This window comes from Apteryx mantelli, chromosome 4, assembly GCF_036417845.1.
Source record: "Apteryx mantelli isolate bAptMan1 chromosome 4, bAptMan1.hap1, whole genome shotgun sequence".
Lineage (NCBI taxonomy): Eukaryota > Metazoa > Chordata > Aves > Apterygiformes > Apterygidae > Apteryx > Apteryx mantelli.
Window position 1 is genome coordinate 70,414,189 of NC_089981.1, and position 20,370 is coordinate 70,434,558.

Here is a 20,370-nt window from a genome sequence, read left to right on the forward strand (position 1 = left end):
TTTTGAATCAGGGGGATTTATACTTCTGTTAATTATTCTAATGTAGTAACATCTATTGTCAGTTTGTTTTAAAATACCACGTCTTTGTTCCGATGAAAAAGTCTTCACTTTTGAGAAGTTATTGGAGACTACCAATCTACTACTAAAGAAGAAATCATAAGATTTCAAGGAGACATGTGGAAGTTATTTTGTTACTGAAATTATTAGTACCAAAAAGTGAATGAAAACGAATTCTAACATTCTTACAGGTCCTACTAAGAATTATATTTAAATCCTAAACTAATTAGCAGAGGTACTTGTAAATGCCTTCAATTTAAAGGCAAATAAAGAGCTTATACATGATTGTTACACAAAACAGTGACAGAAAAGCCACTAAGTATAAAATCCAAGTCATCTTCAACTATATGATGTCTCTATGGCAGCTTCAGTAATATAATACTGAGGAGAAATATTATTTTTCAGATCCTTAAAAATACGGGTGAAAGCCAAATATTGTATTTATTCACCACTATTCAAATATAAGCATCAACTAAAATTTCAGTGCATATTCATTTTAGGACACATATTCAGAATTAGTCTATCCTGGCATCAAAGCTTTCTAATTATCAAATATAAATTTATTTTTTCACAAATAAACAAAAAATTACTTTACAAAGCAACTGACCTAAAAGTCTTTCATCAGATTCTTAAATCATAAATGACAATCTACAAAACACAAAGTTAGTCAGTGCAGTCTGCTTGTATATTTCAAAGAATTCTGTTTTTCATACCCATGAACAAAATGTAATCTTATACTGTTCCCTGGAGCTCTCTCTCGTCTCTTAGAAGCTGCACTTTTTCTTTTTTCTTTGCATTGCTCTTTAAGTTGAGGTAGATCTTCTTTGTAAACCTTTAAGAAAGAGCATACGTATAAATTAAGAGATTCTCAAGAAAAGCATGTTTCTGAGAACTCAGCCACAATTATCACTCACAAAAATGTTTGCTGACATCACTGAAAAAACCTTCAATAGCTGTAGCCGGTGATTATACAGTGTAATTTATTTTTAAATTGCAACCAAAACTCTAAGAGAATATGCTAAGAACACACATGATCATTTATTTTTTGTTGTTTGAATACTTTGAGTGCAGCAGAGAATAACGCTTCTAAAGCTTTTGCTAAATTTCTCCTCAGAGCTCAGATTTCAGGAGGTGCTGATTAAAGACTTACTCAAGCCCTGGGAAGCATTCCAGCTGCTGTTAGAACTAAAATCTGTACCTGTCTACGATAGGTGATCTGTGTCTCTTGTTCAATTTCAGAGTCCAGCTCTGGAACATCAGACTGATCTGAATCTGATTCGTCACTGTTAGAATCAACCAAACTCTCTGTAATCAGGAAAACAGAAGCAGAAAATGAAGCAACCTAATTACGAGACAGTTGTTTAAAACAACAACTTAATGTTTCTGATTAGATTATCAATGCTTACACTGACTCAACATTAACTGCTAACGTTTGGCAGGATCCCATGAGGCTTTCCTGAATTCCGCTGATACTACAGATAAGCCAACTTGAAAGTATACTGATTTTCTGGCATGTTTGTTTTTGAGAGCAAGCTAGTTTTTGTTCAGCATTCAGAGGAAAGGAAGAAAGAAGAGAATGAAGTAATGAGTATAAAGCAGAAACTAAGACTCACAGAAAACTAACACCAGAAGTAAAGAGATCCAAAGAGAAACTTATGGCCAGGAGATTTGTCATAAAAGTAGAAATTCTTCAGGTAGATTAAGAAAAAAAAGAAGAATCATATATAAGATGGAAATGGTAAAATTTTCAGTGACTGTGCAGAAAGTGTAGTTATTTAATGTTTCTGTTTTACATGTGGGGGAAAGCCAGATAATGTCATATCACATTTTTCATTCCAACAGAAACTAAAAAGAATGTTAAATAGACAGCTACTGGAGCTAGAGAATTCAAAATCACCTTGTCTGGATAACACGTCTATTTCTTTTAATAAACCGAGGGGTAATCCTAAATCATGGAAGCTTAAAACAATAAGAGAAAGCAAATGTTTAAAAAAAGAAGAGAAAGAAAAAGGCAAGGGGCTTAAACATTGTGATTAATTATAAATCTGTCACTGTGACAATTTTGGACATCAGCAACTGAATGATTGAATGGAAGTTGATTAGCACAGAATTTAAATTATGAAATTAGATTAATGCTAATCAAAAAGTATCCATAAAAACAGAGCTCGATTAATTGCACTTTATATTTTTATGAGATTATAATCCTGGTTGATAAATGATAATACTTTTGGACATCTCTGCAATATTTGATTGGGTCTTGCATAATATTTCGATTAAGAAACGACACAAAATCAATCTAGAACACAAACAAATTTTAAAAGATCTCAGAATGTAATTGCAATCAGAGAATCATCATTCAGTAGAAATGTTTCTAGAAATATGCAATAAAGAACAATCCTTCAAGCTATACTATTTAGTAGTATGCAGTGTATATACTGTCATGCAGCCTGAAGTAAGGTCACATACGTACGAACAAGGAATGTAAACTACACTTACAGTATGGGAATTTCATCTTGGGAAGCAGTGGCTAATGAGAAATTTGGGTCATGGGAAAGAATTGATTGAAAATGCGTTCCCAACATGAAGGGCCAAACCAGCTGGCTTTTTGGAGAATTTCAAGATGATATAGAGAACTATTGCTTCCTCATTTGGCACTGACAGGTCCAGTATTGAATGAGTACTCACTTCTGATGTTCACATTCAGGAAAAGTACTGATAGAGCCGAGAGAATTTGAGCAACAATTAAAGGAATTATGGATAAACATGACATATTTTGAAATGATACCGAATCAAAAATGAGTGTATTTGGAGAAACATAGATTTAAAAAAACTGTTACAGCTTCATTCAAGTCTAACCAATGAAAGGGTAAAATAACTTATTTCATTTTAACTGTAGCTTATTACAAGAGTGTTATTGTAAGTATTATGAAAAAAAATCAGTGTAGAGGTTAATGCTATGCACTTACATACAAAGATCCTCTTTATATATAAACATGCAGACTGACAGAGATTTTATGCAGGGTTTTAACTAGTAGCTTTTTTTGTAGAAGCATTATGTCACTATGTTTAATTTACACCAAGGTCATTTATTCAATTACTAATTTTAATACAGATTTACAGATGAAGAGTGTTATTGAAGGCATGATGCTTAAAATATCTTAAAATAACATTAAGGTTTTGCAAAACATTTATCTAATCTGGAAAATCATTCCGACAACGTCAGACTAATACGAACTAACTAAATACTGAATTAAGTTTTTTTTTTTTTTTAAATGGTTAATCCCTTGTCCTAGGTAATATATTTTATTTGTAATCAACATATTTCTGTATGAAACCTAGCATTTTGCTTTTCTACTTTGTTTTGCTTTTCCAACTATCAAGACTATTCTTTCTTACCCATTATTATCTTTTCTCCTAAAAATGCACTCCAAAATCCCTAATTTAGCATGTGTCAATTTTGCATATTTGACTCACCCAAATAGCCTATCATAAGCACTGAGCACATACTCAAATTACACATTCTCTAAAGGAATTTCTGAGTAAGGAACACAGATTCTGAGTTTCCCAAAATCAAAGAATTAAGAGAAAAAAACACTCTCCAATATTAACATATTCTGTCTTTGGCTACAGAAGAATTATGGACAATCATACTGTTGCAGAAAATAGTTTAAGATCAAAACCATGAATAAAAATGTAAACAGGGCATCTCAGAACAGGACCTGAAATCTGATTATCAGTGTATTAAAATTTAAGAAATTCTAATACAGTATCTATAAAATGTCTACTTAAGACATTAACAACTACACAACAAGAATTCATGGGCAATATAAATAAGAATTTTAATTCTCAAGATTATTTAACAATTAATCTAATATATTTTTATCCATTCTATTTAAAATCAAATAACATAACCAACACCATACATATTTTTACATCAAATCATTACTTTTTGAAGAAAAATTTCCTTCTCAGCTATAACAAACTCCCCAAATTACAGCCAAATTCTCCACGTCCCATTCAACTTACTCAAAAAGAGATAATAATGAACTATAAAAAAAAGAAATTAACATCTTGATTTTGATGCAAGTCAACATGACTAATTCTCCAGAGAAATTCACATGTATTTTACTTCACATGCTGGGAGTAGAGTTCAAGATTTTAAAATATATTTATAGAACAAAGCCTTTAATAATAACTAAATTTGTCAGTGGTGAAAACATGATCTACATTTTTTGCAAATATTAAGCACCTATACCCTGCTTCAGCTTTAATGATAGTGTGTCTTAAAAAAAAAAAAAAGGTTAAATTATCACATCAAAACTTTACACACCAAAATACATCAAAAATTTTAATAAAAAAAGCATATACAACATCTTTTTTCAGTGACATCTGAGCATCAACACAGTGACACAAATTTCTCCACTTTTCCTCAATTCAGTGAAATAAGATGTATCAATATGAATAAATTCATATTGATGACCAGAACTTTTAAGATTACCCTTGCACAGGGAACTCAGTGTTATTTTCATAGCCTTGATTGACCAAATATACAGGGTGCAAGCAAGTCTTTAAGTGATACTATCAAAACTGCAAAGTTTAAAGAACAAAAACTTTGCAAAACCTGACAATTCTGAATATTTATTTTTTTACTTGCACCAAACAACTTTGCTTCCTTATTAACACCCTTCCTCCCCTTATCTTATAAGTTACTTACCTTGGGGTGCTATATGAAGAGAGTCCTTCAACTTCCGATCAGGGACAAATTTCCACTGAAAGACAGAATGATCAGCTCCTCCAATGGAAACAACCCACTGGTGATCATGGGACCACCTCACATTTGTCACATGGGCAGAATGTCCAAGATATTTTTTAAACTTTGCTCCTAGAACAAGAACAAAAATCCCTTTCAATATGTGTGGAATAAATTTTTCAGAAGCATATTAGAAAAATGTATCAAGGAACCCTTCTATAAAGTAATAGTTTAATTAAGAAACCTTAATTACTAGTGCTACCTTAATTAATAGCACTAACTTTTGGCACTATTCCCAAATTTTAATATGTCTTTAAGATAAATATTTTAATTTGGGTTTTATGATATAATATCTCTAACAAGTCAAACAGAAAGAGAGAAGACACATGATAATCCAGTATGAGGTGTAATAATTTTTTTAATTAAATGAAGATTTTTGCCACGTAATATTTCTACATTGAGACGATGCATTTATTTAATTTTTAAATCATGTATATTTAGCATAGTGAAAATAACCCCATATGTGTGCTCTCAGTGCTGGCTCCCACTTTTCCCTTTGTGGAATCTGAGTGCTAGGCACTTCCATCAATTCATATCCTCACACCTTTTTTATTATAACTGTGTCAAGTTAACTTTTTCAAAGACTCCGACAGAATTACAGCTCAATAACTGGATCTGTTACTGAAAAAAGTTCCTAAGAGCACTCCCTTATACAGGTTCTCATGATTTCTTTAGTTTCATGATTCTAGTGCAAAAATTGAATGAAATGGGTAAAATTATTAGTTTACTTCAACTAGAGAGGAGATTGGTTTCAAGAGAATACTTTTGGATCACCTCAGTTGCCAATAAAAGCCTTAGCACTCTCAAGATTGAAAAACAAAACTGGAAAGATTGTTTGTAAAAGGTAATAATATTAAAAGCATTTCATTTTAGAGTTGAGAAAATTATGAAGGAATATCAGTCTTTTTAAAAATTTCATCTCTCTAAAAACACATATTGCTTAAAGACATATCCTAAGACCCATCAAGAAGATCATATGGTTGCAGACAGCATTAAACACAGTATGATGCAACTATAAGACTTTTTTTTTCTCTCTTTCAAAACCTAACATTTAATCTAGTCCCTAGGAAAACTTTTAGGTTATGATGATTCTCCTCTTATCACCATCACATTACAAGTTTGAAGACAAACAGATCTCTGGGACTGATGCACTGTTTTGGCTCTATTTGAATGATGCCTACAATGGAGTTCTTGAGTAACTCTGAAGAATGAAGTCTTTCTCGCCAAGCACAGCCTAAAGATAGACATGTCTCCCTCTTTACTTAGTCTTGAGGTGTGAGATACCTTGCTTTTGGCTTCAGCTTTAAAAGTTTCACCTGAGATTTGTCCTTACCATTAGTAAATTTTTGAGTAAAAAGTTTTTCAAAAGTTTTCAGACTTCAAAGAACACAGACAGTGGGATAGCCTGATTACAGAAGCAGTTTGCTGTTCACTTATTTATTGCCCCACACTGCTTAATAAATTTATTTTTGGAAGTCCCTGGCCCAAATCTCCATCCCAGGGCCAGAGAAAAGAGAACTACGTGAAGACCATGGCGAAGTACTTGCATACATGTATCTCATATGAAAGGGTAGCTATTGCTTCACCTCACGAAGTTCTATCAAAAAAGGAAGAAACTTTTAACAAATAAAAACATGCATAAAACCTTTGAATAGTCTATTCAAAAGTAAACAAAAGAATACATTATGAGTTACTTTTATAGTTGTCATTTTACCAGCCTGCTACTGTTTTCTACCTTTGAGCTTAAATTAAACTTCGAAGAATAAATACTGGCCATTTATATAATTTTCAAAAAAATGTTTCCTAAGGCTTTTCTCTAGGAATAACTAAAATTCATAAGCATTTATAACTGAACTCAAAGAAAGGTACTACCTTTTCTTAGACAGGGGTATCGAAAGAGTTTTACTATTCCATAATCATCAGCTGTAACCAAAACTTGCCCAATAAAATTTGCATCTACAGAATTTATATCATTTATATCTGAATATTTGGGCCAGATTCCATTAACTTCAAGGCCGGAAACACAGGTCCATGATGCCCACTGAATGCCTTTTAATTCTTCCTTGTTTGTTACTTCTTTTCCACCTAAGAAAAAAATGCAGTTATTTTTCAATATTCACTTATGCATTTTCTGAATAATGTAGAATTTTCAAAAAATATCCAGAAATCAAATCCAACTGAGACAGAACTAAAAACAGACACTCTAATAACATCCTGATCTGAAATCCTCTATGATTAGCAATATCAATATTAAGGCCTGTGATCAAAACTACTTAACAGAAGACCTAGGGGTTTTTTTTACTTTAGTTTTTATTATTTGTTGATACCTGATTGAAGCTGTATTATTTTTAAAGCTTTACCAAATACAGTTAGCCATTGTACAATAAAGTTTGAGAGAATTCTGTTGTTGAAATATTCTAAAAACTTGATTATTTGGAGCAAAAATTGAAGAAACATCTAGATTTGGCCATTGTAAATTCCTGAAATTTTACGTTTAGATCCTTGTTACTTTATTTCACATTAACTCTACCTATAACAAGAATGTTTCTTTCCCACAAAGTTTCATACAAGCACGAGTGCTGAGTCAGACCAAAGACCCATTTAATATATATAGCATCTCCAGGAATGGCCAAAAGCAGATACCCATGGAGGAACACAAGAACAGTGCAAGTGAATATAGAAGTTGTGAACTGGACCGAGCGTGCAACTGCCAGACCTGCAGAACCTGAGCAGGACCTTGTCTACAATTTTCTTAATGCTAATAGGGTTCTGAGCAGTCAGCAGGGGAGAGCAGCCGTGTGTACCATAATACAGGAGCTTTGGATGGAGGGAAAGGCCAAGGGAGAACTGAAGTAGACTAGAATAAAAAGAATAAAGACCAGCCATGGGGAGGAGACAGAACAAAATGGAAAATAAATTGGAAACAAAAACTTTATGATAAATATTAGAGAAAAGAGTAACCACTGTATCCTCCTCCAAAAACTGGGAGGAACTCAGGTGCTCCATTTGAACTTTCTTCAGCTAAGATGAAATAACTGAAGGTATATCTTCCAGTCACTAATCCATGTAAATGATGACTTCTAATATTGATCATACCCATGACTAAGTCCTACAGATCTCCTATTGGGCAGCTGTAAGTTCCTTACTCACTTATAGCAGAATTTCAAGTGTTAAACGATTCAGTTCATTATTTTAAAATATTTAGGAGATTCCTCTAACTTCCCTACCTTCACTAAAATATTTCACATTAACAAGATTTCAAAATCACGCACTCTAATATTAAAGAACTCCAGGCTGAAGGCTACCTGTGTTAACTTCAATTTGTTCCTCCTTTGTGCATGCATTTGGTTACAGTCTAATAAAATTCTCACTATCTTCTCTTATACATCTTTCATCTCATTTGGTGCACAGAATCAGAGTTGTATACAGAATGAGTTAGATACTTCAGCAAAAAGAGTCACAAAAAGCTCCATGGAACTATGAACAAAGTACAGTGCAAAGTGCAAATACTACATAATAAATGAAGGGGCAATACAGTAAGTGATGATGACAAAAAGTAATTAAAACTAATACTGTGAGTGGAAAAATATAGAATGCAATTATGTAATAAATGCATATACACAGAAGAAACAAGTTAAACCTTGTGACAGAGAACACTGCCATATCACGACTACTTAAAATTTGAAGATTTATGTAATATGCACATATAATGTCCGCTGCAGAGAGCATTATTTTGACCAAAAACAGTTTCATGGGTATGGCCTGTTCCTATTGTCTTGGAAATATTTACAAAAATGGGGCTGCCACATACTTTGAATCTAAAAACTGTATCTTAATATATTAATTAATATAATTATTTAATAGTCCCCTGCCATAAAAGGGAAATACAACCTGCATTTCAACTTATGTTATCCGTGAACTGCCCAGCTAAATTTCACTGTAATATTTTTATTCATTTTGAAGGTTGCAGGCTTGAATCATATATGTATCACAGCTTCAACATTTCTTTTGCATTCAGTGAATAATTCCTAACAGACTGATATCCTTACATTAGGTAATCTTTATCTCAATTGTCATTTTCTATACAGTTGCCTAATCCAGTTATACTGCCACATACATTTGTGTTCTATTGTTCTATTGCTGTGATTGTATCTATCAAATATAAATTTCCCACTGTAAAAGCCCTTGTAAATTAAATTCCTCAATTCTGCTGCAAACATAGTTCTAGAAAACAAGATGACCTGAGACAGAATTTATTGATCTTTGCAGTGCAAACTATAATCCATTTAATAGTCAAGCTCAATACTACAATGCTATTAAGATACTGCAAAACTGAATCTGAATATATGTTTTTTTTCTTTCTCTCAAAAAGTGAGAGTGAAGTTTTACTTTTGAGAAATAAAATGAATTATAAGTAGTCAGCATATCTACCATTAAAATATATGTAGTAAAGAAGAGTAATTATATAAGGACAAAAATATTTAAGTAACTTTGGTGAAAATGCTGTACTTACTCAAATATAGTAAATATTTATACAAACTTGAAAAGGAAAACTTTTTTCTATAAACCAGTGCTTTGAACCAGGATATATATTTAGCTGTTTTCATAAAACTACTATATATACACCATCTGTAACATGTACCGATTATCATAAAGGCAGCTCAGAATCTTACTTGGCATCCTGTAAAAAAGTCTTTTCCCATTGCCATCATTGGTCTGTAAATATTTACTGTCCGAAGACCAATCCATATGGGTGATGAAACTTAAAGATCCAATACATTCCCCAACTTTTTTGTATCGCTGAACAACACCATATATATCCACAGAGCTGTCATTGGAACCAACAGCTAGAAAGTTCCCATCTGGAGAATATTTTAGTTCATGAATAGCTTCTTTCCTGTCTTTGATATGAACAACCTCAGTCATATCTCTGTAGTATGAAAGAAAGCAGGTCATAAGTATAGACAAGTCTTATCATATGGTCAAGTTCCCAGTTTTAAAAAATGACAAAATTACAAAATGACAAAGTGAACTTTACTACCATATGTACGAACACAGCACTGTTACTTTTACGGTTGGGTATGTCTTAGTGTCCCAAAAAAAGAGAAAGGAACACTGACACAGGAAGGTCCTGCATTGGCTGATGGAAAGAGTGCAAAAGCTGTGGCCACCGAAAAAAAAAAAAGAATCTGGTAGAATACCAGATCCTTGTTCACTCAGGGGAAGGAAAGTTCACTGACATGAGCCACAGAACTCATCTGCCCTTTAAAACTGTGGGATCAGAGCATCAGTTCTGCCTGGGTGATGGGCTGACAGCAGCATTCCAACACACGGGAACAATTAAGGAAGTGACAACAATTTATTTCCTAACAGTTCACAAATAATTAATGAAGCTGCAACCTAAAGTAAATCATATCCTAGAACCCTGCCTTTCTTTGTAAATAGAACAATATACTTTTTCAAATGTGCTGTTATGGAAAGTCTCTTCCATCAAATCAGAGTGGCACAAATATATTTAAATCATCTGAGCACCCTCAGGACCAGCAATTTCAAACAGAAATTAAGTGATCTCCTCCCGTATGCTCACTACAGTATCGGTGTATATATATAGTTTATAAATACAATTAGATTATAAGTTTGAAGGCGTTTATAATGTAGCAATTTTTAATTTTTATAACGTACCTGACTCGAAGCACAGTGAAAGAGCCGTCCTTCATTCCAAGTGCAAGATGGATTCCATCAGTACTAACCGCTGCACAGCGAATTGGCTCCTCCATATTGCACCGGGCAATCAGGGCATGGTCTATTAAACTCCAAATTCTAAAACAAAGTAATAATTAAAAATGTAGGGAATAGTTTGCAATTGTGTGATAGAAAGCAAGAGGCCTGCAATTTCAGTAGAATGCTGGATGTGGTAGTGTTCTATTTTAAAATAATTTTCCATCAGGAACTTCTCAGTTTTCCATACAGAAAAGAACACTTTTATATTTAAAAGAATGAGGAAGAGTCTATTGAGAAAATTCAGGGGCTGATTAATCTTGTTTAACTTTCTCAAAATAAAGAGAATAACATATTTTTTAAATACTCAGTGAAAATTCTGAGTAAACTATTCTGTTAATCATTTTACCTAAAAAAGGTTAAAGAACAATTAAAGATTTTACAGTATAAATATATGCTTTCCTATTAACAAGTTATCATTCACAATACATCTAAACTCCCTACATATAACTAGGTAATAGTATAACTTCTAAGTTTTACTAGTAATAGCCATTTACAAGATACATCACACAAAACATTTACAACATCTATCATCTACAATATATACAGAATTCTAGAGCAGGATTTCAAAATTTATAATTCAACAAATGTTTGCTTAACTATGTTACACTTAGATATTTAACAAAAATGCCAACACTTAATTTCTAAGAAAGAAGAGAAAAGGTTTTTTTGCAGAAAAGATAAACTTGTAGAAGGGAGTCATTACTCAGCTTTCTCAGAATATAGATTTTATTTACTATGGATGCATTAAGTTTATTGCAATTCTGAAATGAGAAGTTAATTCTCATCATATCAAAAAAGTGAATCTGGTAAGAGTGAAAACAAGTGCTTGACCATACTATGCAAACATTATAAAAGTAGAGATAAAATCCATAGTCCGGATGATTCACTAGATACAGCCAAAAGCTCAGGTGGTTAACCTGACATCTAATTTATTTTCTGTGTAACCTGTGAATGTCCATCATAATTTCTGAAAAGGAAACACTGCATACTGGCACACACGTAGGTGTGCTTAAGTTTAGGCTACATTAAATTTGTTAAAATTTGGTACTTTCTGTAAATTGTGAAGTATCCATTTCCACTACATTTTAGTATTGGAGATCCCTAATATCATGCATAATATAACTGGTTCACAAGCACTCCAATACCACATTTTAGTGCCATTAAAAATGGGTACATTTCAATTACATTATCTATAAAATGAGTTGTGGGTATAAAATAGTATGCAGTATAAAAAAAAAAAAAAATCTTTTTACCTGACTGATCGATCATCACTTCCAGTCATCGCTAATGGTTTTGTAGGATGGACAGCCAAAGCCCACAGCTCTCCTTCACAGTGCCCCTGCATTATCAGGAAAGGCTTATTACGTTCATGCACCACAATTTCAAAAATTTCACTGTCTTGTGTCCCAACTAGTATATGGTCTCCTCTCCAGCACACACTTCTTACAGAGAGACCTGTAAAAGTAGAAGATTGTTAGAGAGGGACATTCTGTGAACCAGCAAAAAGAAAGGTAACATAACATATGACAAAGAACATATAACAAAATCATGAAAAACAAGAAAATATCAAGAAATATCCATATATCTTCACTTATTTTTCCATTTACTCCCATTATCTATTCCAAACTATATCACATACCACTGCCCTTGGAACAACAACTTTTCAACCCAATTCAACTCAATTTTAAAAAGTCTAATTTTAATAAATGCCTGTAATTTAATAAAGGTAATGTAGCCAATACTTGTATTATGAGATCTCTAAGAGAGTAAGATAATACTAACCTTTGCATTTGAAAGGATATATTTAATACTCTTAAACTTCAAAATAGCTGACAATATAAAATACAATTTCTGATCAAACAGCGAACCTATATCACTAATGGGGCTAATCCAAATTATATAAGTGACAGAAGTATCAGTGGAGCATATCTTAGAAGTAATGTAAAACAGTCGAAGAGCCTGATTCTCTTCTTCCCAGCCTGTTTCTGAGACGTTTCCCTTAAAGCCAATCTTTCTAACATCTGAATAATATCTGGAACAATTTTTCCAACTAAATAAAAAATAAAAATAGATCTTACTGGCAACAACATACAAAGAGTTGAAATGGGATTAGGATGGAATCTAACACACATTTCTGAATAACAGACATAGCCTCCAGGTTTACAGTAGAGCCAAGTACTCACAAGTTGCACTTGTTTGTGGAGAAGGTTGGCAATATAATAAACAAAACTAAAACTAGGACAGTAACAAACAAAATGAAAAAATAATAATAAACAAAATGAAAACTAGGACACTTGTATACCGGGAATACTGTCTTAAATGCCCAATTTTAGGAATACGCACTTTTTAAAACTGTATTCACTACAGTCTGCTAGTGTAAATCAATTCTGGCAGTTTCAGGTGTAGATAACAACCAGGTGGTAACAACGCCTAACTCCAACTCACTTTGCCAAAAAACTGACTTTTGAGGAGGGCAGGTCAAGAATGATTGTTGAAAAACTATTCTGGATTGACACAAATGAGGCAAAATTATACCTATCAGGCTAAGGAAGGGAATATTGTAATAGTATGAGTTGATGTGTTTCTGAAAAATGTTTTTAACTGTTTAAAGGGAAAAGAAGGTATTAAAGTTACAAAGAAAAAAATTTAAGTCTTAGAAACAGTGAATGTGAGGGTTAGCAGTCCAGTCTCGTGCATCACATCGGTGTTTTAGTTCTGACAAAACAAGCTTTTGAAGCAAAGCTCCTGATCATGCCTACTTACCATGCTTTGTGCCCCAGAACAGCCTCTGAATGCACAAACAAGATTTCTTCCATGTGAAACTGAACTGAAAGATGTGCTCCAGGAGTGCATTAAATTTGCTCCAACTGCTAAGCAATGTTCAGTCCACAGAACCAGACCAGCAGTAATTCAATTAAACATACCTCAAAATGAATATATATTATGGACATCAAGCCCTCAGGATCAACTGTGTCGCTTTACACATTTGTTCCTATTGTGCTGCACTGGTGAATATAGGCATTACCACCCTATCATTCACTCCCATGATCTAGACATTATATGGCTATATTGTCTACAGCTATTAAAAAATAAAGAAAGAAATAACCAGGATGTTTGATTAAGAGATCTGTTTTAGTAATCTGGAGCTTCTTGTGGTGGATACAGATATTTGGAAAACAGTTTGGTTGCAAAGAGATATATCTAAAGTCAACGGACAGCTCTGTGAGCCATCCATGCAGATAACGGTACCTGAGTTTGCATTTGCAGATAAAACTACCCACAGACAAGGTATAGGAGAAACAGAGAATGCAACTAAGAAAATGAACAGAAAGAGAGGTCATGAAGGCAATCCTCAAAGGGATATGGTAAAAATAATCAGCAATTTAAAAGACCAAAGGGAGAAGATTCAGGAACCTAAATTTAAGATAGATATGATTTTAATAAAACTGTTAGCTGTGCTACAGGCATTTGACAAGTCAAGCAAGACAAGGTAGAGTTCTCATAATTGATCAGGAAGAATTCAGCAGAACTCCTGGCAAGAATGTGTTCTGCTGAAAGCAAAGGAAACCATTTGGAGTGGAGAACAAGTTTGAAAGAAAAAAACAGGGAATGAAATGAAGCTTTCAACTACACACAATAGAAATGAGAAATGCAGCAAATTTAGAAGTAAGCCTACCAAAGTTTCTAATGCATATATCGGCAAACAGATCTCCCTTTCTCTTCCAGCTTCCCCAAATATATCTTTTCCAAACCTGGATGGATTTTTACGCTAATGGTAAAACACAATTCTGGCTTTGGGATATTTTCCTTGGCAAATGTCAAGTTCTTACGTAGTTCTTATATTAATTCTTATATAAACTATGTTCTGTGGTTGTTCAAATTGTAGGAAATTTTAACAGTGTGAAGGTGTATGACTTTACCACCAAACTTCTTGTTGAAGATGGACTTATGTTTATGCTCAAAAGAAAAAAAACTGGAGGTGACTGACAAAACTATAACAAGTGTTTCACAATTTTATTACAACAGTCACTGCTACCCTACATTATTTATTGTTGTTGCTAAAATAAAAAGACATCTAATTTCGTTAGAGACTTAAAGTGGGCTACAGTTAAATAAACTACTGAAAGAAAAAGTATCTACAAATAGATTGTTTTGAAGAAAAACTATTAATTAACAATAGCAGAAATGACAGATGCACTGATATCAGTAGCATTTTGAAAATGAGACACAACAGCAGAATAGCTTCATTTCAAAATGCATTTGATAATGTATAAATTCACTTAGAATCTAATTACCCAATCTGGAGTATCTCCAAAGAACACGAAGTTAATTGGGTAATAGGGTGCCAGAAGACAGAAACATAGCTGAATGCAAACATATATTTTTCCTTTACTCTTGACAAATATATTGAAAACTAGATTTAATCTTCCTAATTTGAAGGGGCAAGTCCCATTATATACACCCTACTTTGAAACACTAATTAGGGGTTCAATGGAATCCTAATATGTAATTATTGTATTTAGAAATAATGAATTCTGTGATTTTTTTTTTTAATGCTTTGAAATAAATCTGTCAGATATCACAGAAACTGAAATGATTACCCAGAAAAGTCAGTTAAGGAGGAGTTTTATAAAATACTGGAGACAGAAAATGAGTCTATCTTCCTATGAAGTAAAGAAAGTATGAATATGGATATGCTTGTCCTTTGTTTGGAGATTGAAGGAATTATTTCTCTTAAATTGTCCCAGCCATGACATTCACTGTACTCCAGGGCATTTAAAATGGACTGCATTCAATCTTGTTGGAATATTTGACAATCTTGGTGGGATTTCCAAATCAATTACAGAATACAAACATTTATTTTACTTGTTTGTAATCAGTTATTTATTGCCACTGATGCATCTAACTGTCTTCAGACACTGCACCACATGTCAAATTCTTGGCCAGACCTTAGAAAAGGTTAAAGCAAAATGACTGGGGCAGGGGGAACTAATGCCAATGAAAGCAATATTGTAAGTGACATTAGTGTTGCAGTATAAGTTTATTTTCCTGAATTACTACAGCAACAATACCTAGGACAATTATGTTAAATATGCTGTAAATTCCTAGATGTAACACTTTAGTGTGACATAAACCATAAATTGAAGTCATCCTTTATCATATATTTGGTATATCTAGGCAGAGTTCTAAATACTATGAAAGTATAAATTAGTGTTTCCAAACAGTTTTGCTAAAAATCTGGCTAACTATGTAAGGCAATTTCTGCACTCTGCTGTTTTTCATCATAGACCTCACCGTGTCTTTAAAGTTCTCTTTCAGCGTTACCGTTCCTTGGTAAAACCTGCTGTGCTGCAGGAAAAATGTGCATTTTATTAGTTTAGAAGAAAAAAGTTTAATCTCTGTGTCTACTGCTTCTTATGATATTTTGCATATCTTTGAAGGACTATGTGATCTTCCAATAAGTGGACATCGTCAAAACACAAACTATTTCTCATCTGGCAAATAATTCATATTAAAACACATGAAACCACAATTTTCTTTCTTTTTTTTTTGTTGTTGTATTTTTAGAAGTCTTTTCTTGTTCAAAACAGTGACAAATTTTCTACCTGATGGTATATCAAAAGTGAGAGGGTTCTTTTTACCTTTATATCCTTGGTCTGTTTCCCTGAGATCAATCACAGTAATTGGTTTAAAATTTAAATCCCACAAGCGAACACAGCCATCCCTGCCACCAGTGGCAAACCCCTCTTCACAGGCATTCATGCTGAAAATTCCTGCCTGAAAATAAAATTCTGTTTAACAGTACATACGGATTACAGATACCATGATGCAAAGCAAAATGCTTCTCTGTGACAGTAGAGAATGTCTTCCCACCTGTTATGCTGTTGAAAATAGCACAAACATAGGCAACAAATACAAACATATGCAACAAATGCAAGCTTTACATATGAAAGAGTCACCCAAAATGAGATTTTAGGGCTTGTATACACAAGAAATATGCGCTAGCTTAACTGCACATCCAGAACTGAACTGAACTACATCAGTTCAAATTTCGTTTGACAGTTTACAAACCTGTCTTAATCCCAATTAATTTATGACAAAATGAAGTTAAGTTTAAAATAGACAAAGATAAGCCAGTTAAAGCAATTAAGTGTCCTTAAGTGTCCATACACAGTTGTTACTCTTAAAAAAAAAAAAAAAAAGGTATATTATAATCTTGATTAATCAAAGCATGACATTTTATTCATAATTCCTGCAGCAAATCAACAACTTCCATTTCAGTTGTCCCAATCTTTTTTGGAAAGTCAATTGATCTTCATTTGAAAGAAAAAGAGACAGAATAAAATATATTCTTTGATAAATTGAGTGATTAATACGATCAATACGAAATATCTGTGCTTTGTTTCTCATAAGTAATTTTTATGACTTTAGAACAAAAAAACAAAACAGACACATTCAATTTCTCAAGAGTCATTTCAACTCCAGTAAATATTTTAGTAATGCTAAGCACAGGGTTAATACCCATGGCTTTATATTCTGCATTTATATTCCTCTACCTTTACAAGAAAAATTGCAATTATATATCCAGGGATGGATGCTGCTAAAAGGTTCATGTTCAGCTGATTATCCGTTTTGTTCATTCATCCTTTCCCACATTAACTGTTTAAAAGAAACAAACAAATGAACAACCAAAACAGTATACACAGTTACCAGATTAATCTATGCCCACATTATAAAAACAAATCCATTAAAACACTTTACTCATCTAACCTATGAATTCAAATTATTTCATAGACTGGACCTCTCAAACATTATTTATCATGATTCACCACTCCAAACTCCTACAACAAACATTTACTACTTCTAATTAATCCCTTTTGCATCGTCTTTTGAAGGTACAGGCTAAGGATTCTGAACTGCTCAAGTATTTTTGGTCCACATATTACCTAACTCAAAAACAGTAGGTTAATATGTTTGGTGATAAACACTAAGTTGAGAGAATTGCCGCAATATTGCTTTCAGCCATGATGATGATGATCCTCAGGCTGCTGCTCCTTATCCCTAGAAGGAGTTTAGTTTCACATCCTCTTGCCTTAGGGCCTGGTCCAGCTCCCAGCAATGTCAGTAGAAAGGTTTCCAGTGATCTCCATTAGGCTTGGTTGAGGCCCTTTCTTGTTATTAGCCAGCTTCTATGCAACCAGTTCATAAACATACCTGGGATTTTTTACATTTTGTGACAAAGAATATTAATTTATAATGAATACAGTGATTATTTTATACCACTTGATTTATACAAGTGATTTTAAAATATATGCTTTTATTTTAAAGGTGGGCCTCAGAAAACAAAAACTAAGACAACTCACCAGTCTTACTTATTTTCCAAAGCATCTCAGGCATTTCAGTATGTGGTGCTACTGAAAACACAACTTCAGCTAATACTTCTATGAGAAGTTTAAAAATTGTTCCTATACTTATTGAGAACATTTAACATTCAGCTATGACAAGAAAAAAAAAAGCAGGAAATCATTAAAAATTATGGAAGGGAAAATGTGGTTCTGGAACTACTATCCAAGAGACGGTAAAACAATTAATAACAAGCATAAAACTTCTATAATATTGTTTTGAAATTTCAGTTTTGTAAAAGAGTAGAAGCACAGTTCCAATAGTTTCTCTATCTGGGCCACAATTTTGAAGTATTAAAGCACATTACTGCCAAGAGTGAAAACTATTTCCAAAGGGGAGATTAATTTTGAAGTCAAATAAACCTATACAGGAACACAACAAATTAGAATCCAGTGTTGTGGCTTGTGAGAGTTTCCAGGGATTCATGACAATCCTCTCCTACCAAGTTGTTTTTTCTCCTCAAACTATAACTAAAGCAAGTATCACAATGGACTGATCATCATGAAGTATGGACTGTGTTTGCTTCTCCAGGGTCAGTTACCAGGGATATCATCACTCTAAGAGCTGAGAAATAAATAGTCTTTCTCAGTTTTTACAAAAAAAGCAAAGCATTGGTAAAATGTCCAGTGACAATCAAGACTCAAAGATAAATGTGGTAGAACTCAATTTTTTCAAAGTGAAATGTCCACCCTCAGGACATTGGCTTTTAAGATGAGCCACATTTTCATAAGTATTTATGACTAAACAGAAATGTAGTGGAATTTTCAAGTCATAGGCACATTAGAAGGCTAACTCACATTATCTCTAATGTTCTGAAAATCCTCTTTCTGCTTCTTTAGAAGCCTAAAGATTTTTGAAAAAACAGTCCAAACTATGTTTGGTTTTGCGCGTGTATGCCCATCTGTTCTACTGCATTAACTTTTTATCACCATTGAGCAAATTTGAGGCTGAAGGAGTTTGGGCTCATTATGTATCATGTACCAAATTTTGCCCAAGTTCTGGCTTATTTAAATCTTCTAAAGCTCTTTTTGGAATGCAGCCTTGATAATGGAATTAGATTATTTTCTTTTCTCTAATTAACTCCTTTCAAAATCCATGATTTAATTAGTCTGTATTAAAAACAAATCAGACATTTAGTGATATGGGATACCGGCTGAATGTTCTGAAGATAAGATCAAGTGGGTCCAGGATTAATCTGCTTTCCATTTCACAGAATATCCTTATCTTGACAAGAACATACTGGTTGCCAAGGAGATTTGGCAGATGTGCTTGCTCAATCTCTTGAAATGCAATAGGACATCCTCATTTTAGTCTATGTGCCGCTGGAATAGTAGAATTACAGGCAAAAGTGAAAAAAGGCCCCTTATTAATAGGGAGAGTCACTATGTAATGGAGGAAGTTGAGCTTAGCTACCCTTCATTTACTTGTTAGGCCTGCACTTAAGGGGGAAAAAATTCTTTACTCGGCTAGCTTGGCCAGTCATAATCCTTCCACTAAATCTTTGCTATTAGAAAATGTCAAAATTGTTAAAGCAAAGCAACTTTGGAGCCTTCCAGCTTCCCTTAATCCTTTCAGTCTGGAACTGTCATTAACATAATTCTGTTCTTAATGGTCACTAGTCTCCTAACAGTAATGAGGGGCAAACAAAGGCACTGACTTTGTTTGCTCCAATTAAATAATGAGTGTAACAATTTTTTTTTTTATTAATAGTCCTCCTGAATCAAAATAAGTTATAGATCAAGGTCTTCCACCTTAAAAGTTAAAAAAATATGACCTACAGACAGTGTTCTTCTGCTATAAGAAATTTCTCGTGAAAATGAGAAAGATCATGAAAGATCACGCACTTTTACTGTGTTATATTTGCCTGCTCAAAATGAATGGGAAGATCCTGGAAATAATAATTCAAATTGATTGGCAGTTTTTGCAAAATGCAAGACATTTCCTATTTTTCCAATATAACCAGCTGGTATTACATCTGTGTTCCATCCAGTTGAGAAAGAAAGAACTGAATGACAGCAAACAAAGTAATAAATGCCTGGATATACCAAAAATGATATTTGCTCCGAGAAGCACAAGAAAAACTGGACAAAGAGGGTCTCTACTGCATGAATATTTTTCCATTACACATATATATCTCCAAGAAATCTGCAATACTGAGGTAGTCATAGGTTTCCTAGTGCTTCTGGACCTATTTTGCCTCCAACAGACAAAAAATTCTTAATTTATCTAAAATGCAGTAGTTCATATAAAATCCACCACACTAATCCTGACTACACAATTCCTAAAACACATTACTGCAGTTAGCTGCAATTAGGGCC

General features: G+C 33.3%; 1 protein-coding gene across 1 annotated transcript in view; it reads right to left on the minus strand.

Annotated features, from left to right (window-relative positions):
• EML5 (EMAP like 5) overlaps nucleotides 1–20,370 on the minus strand; it is a 128,206-nt gene that overhangs the window by 68,635 nt on the left and 39,201 nt on the right. The window contains exons 6-13 of the mRNA XM_067295610.1: nucleotides 16,291–16,426; nucleotides 11,902–12,103; nucleotides 10,550–10,687; nucleotides 9,541–9,797; nucleotides 6,740–6,952; nucleotides 4,772–4,939; nucleotides 1,256–1,362; nucleotides 771–889 (exon numbers count right to left, since the gene is read on the minus strand). Of these exons, the coding sequence (XP_067151711.1) occupies nucleotides 771–889; nucleotides 1,256–1,362; nucleotides 4,772–4,939; nucleotides 6,740–6,952; nucleotides 9,541–9,797; nucleotides 10,550–10,687; nucleotides 11,902–12,103; nucleotides 16,291–16,426 (1,340 nt within the window). The remainder of the gene's footprint in view (nucleotides 1–770; nucleotides 890–1,255; nucleotides 1,363–4,771; nucleotides 4,940–6,739; nucleotides 6,953–9,540; nucleotides 9,798–10,549; nucleotides 10,688–11,901; nucleotides 12,104–16,290; nucleotides 16,427–20,370) is intronic.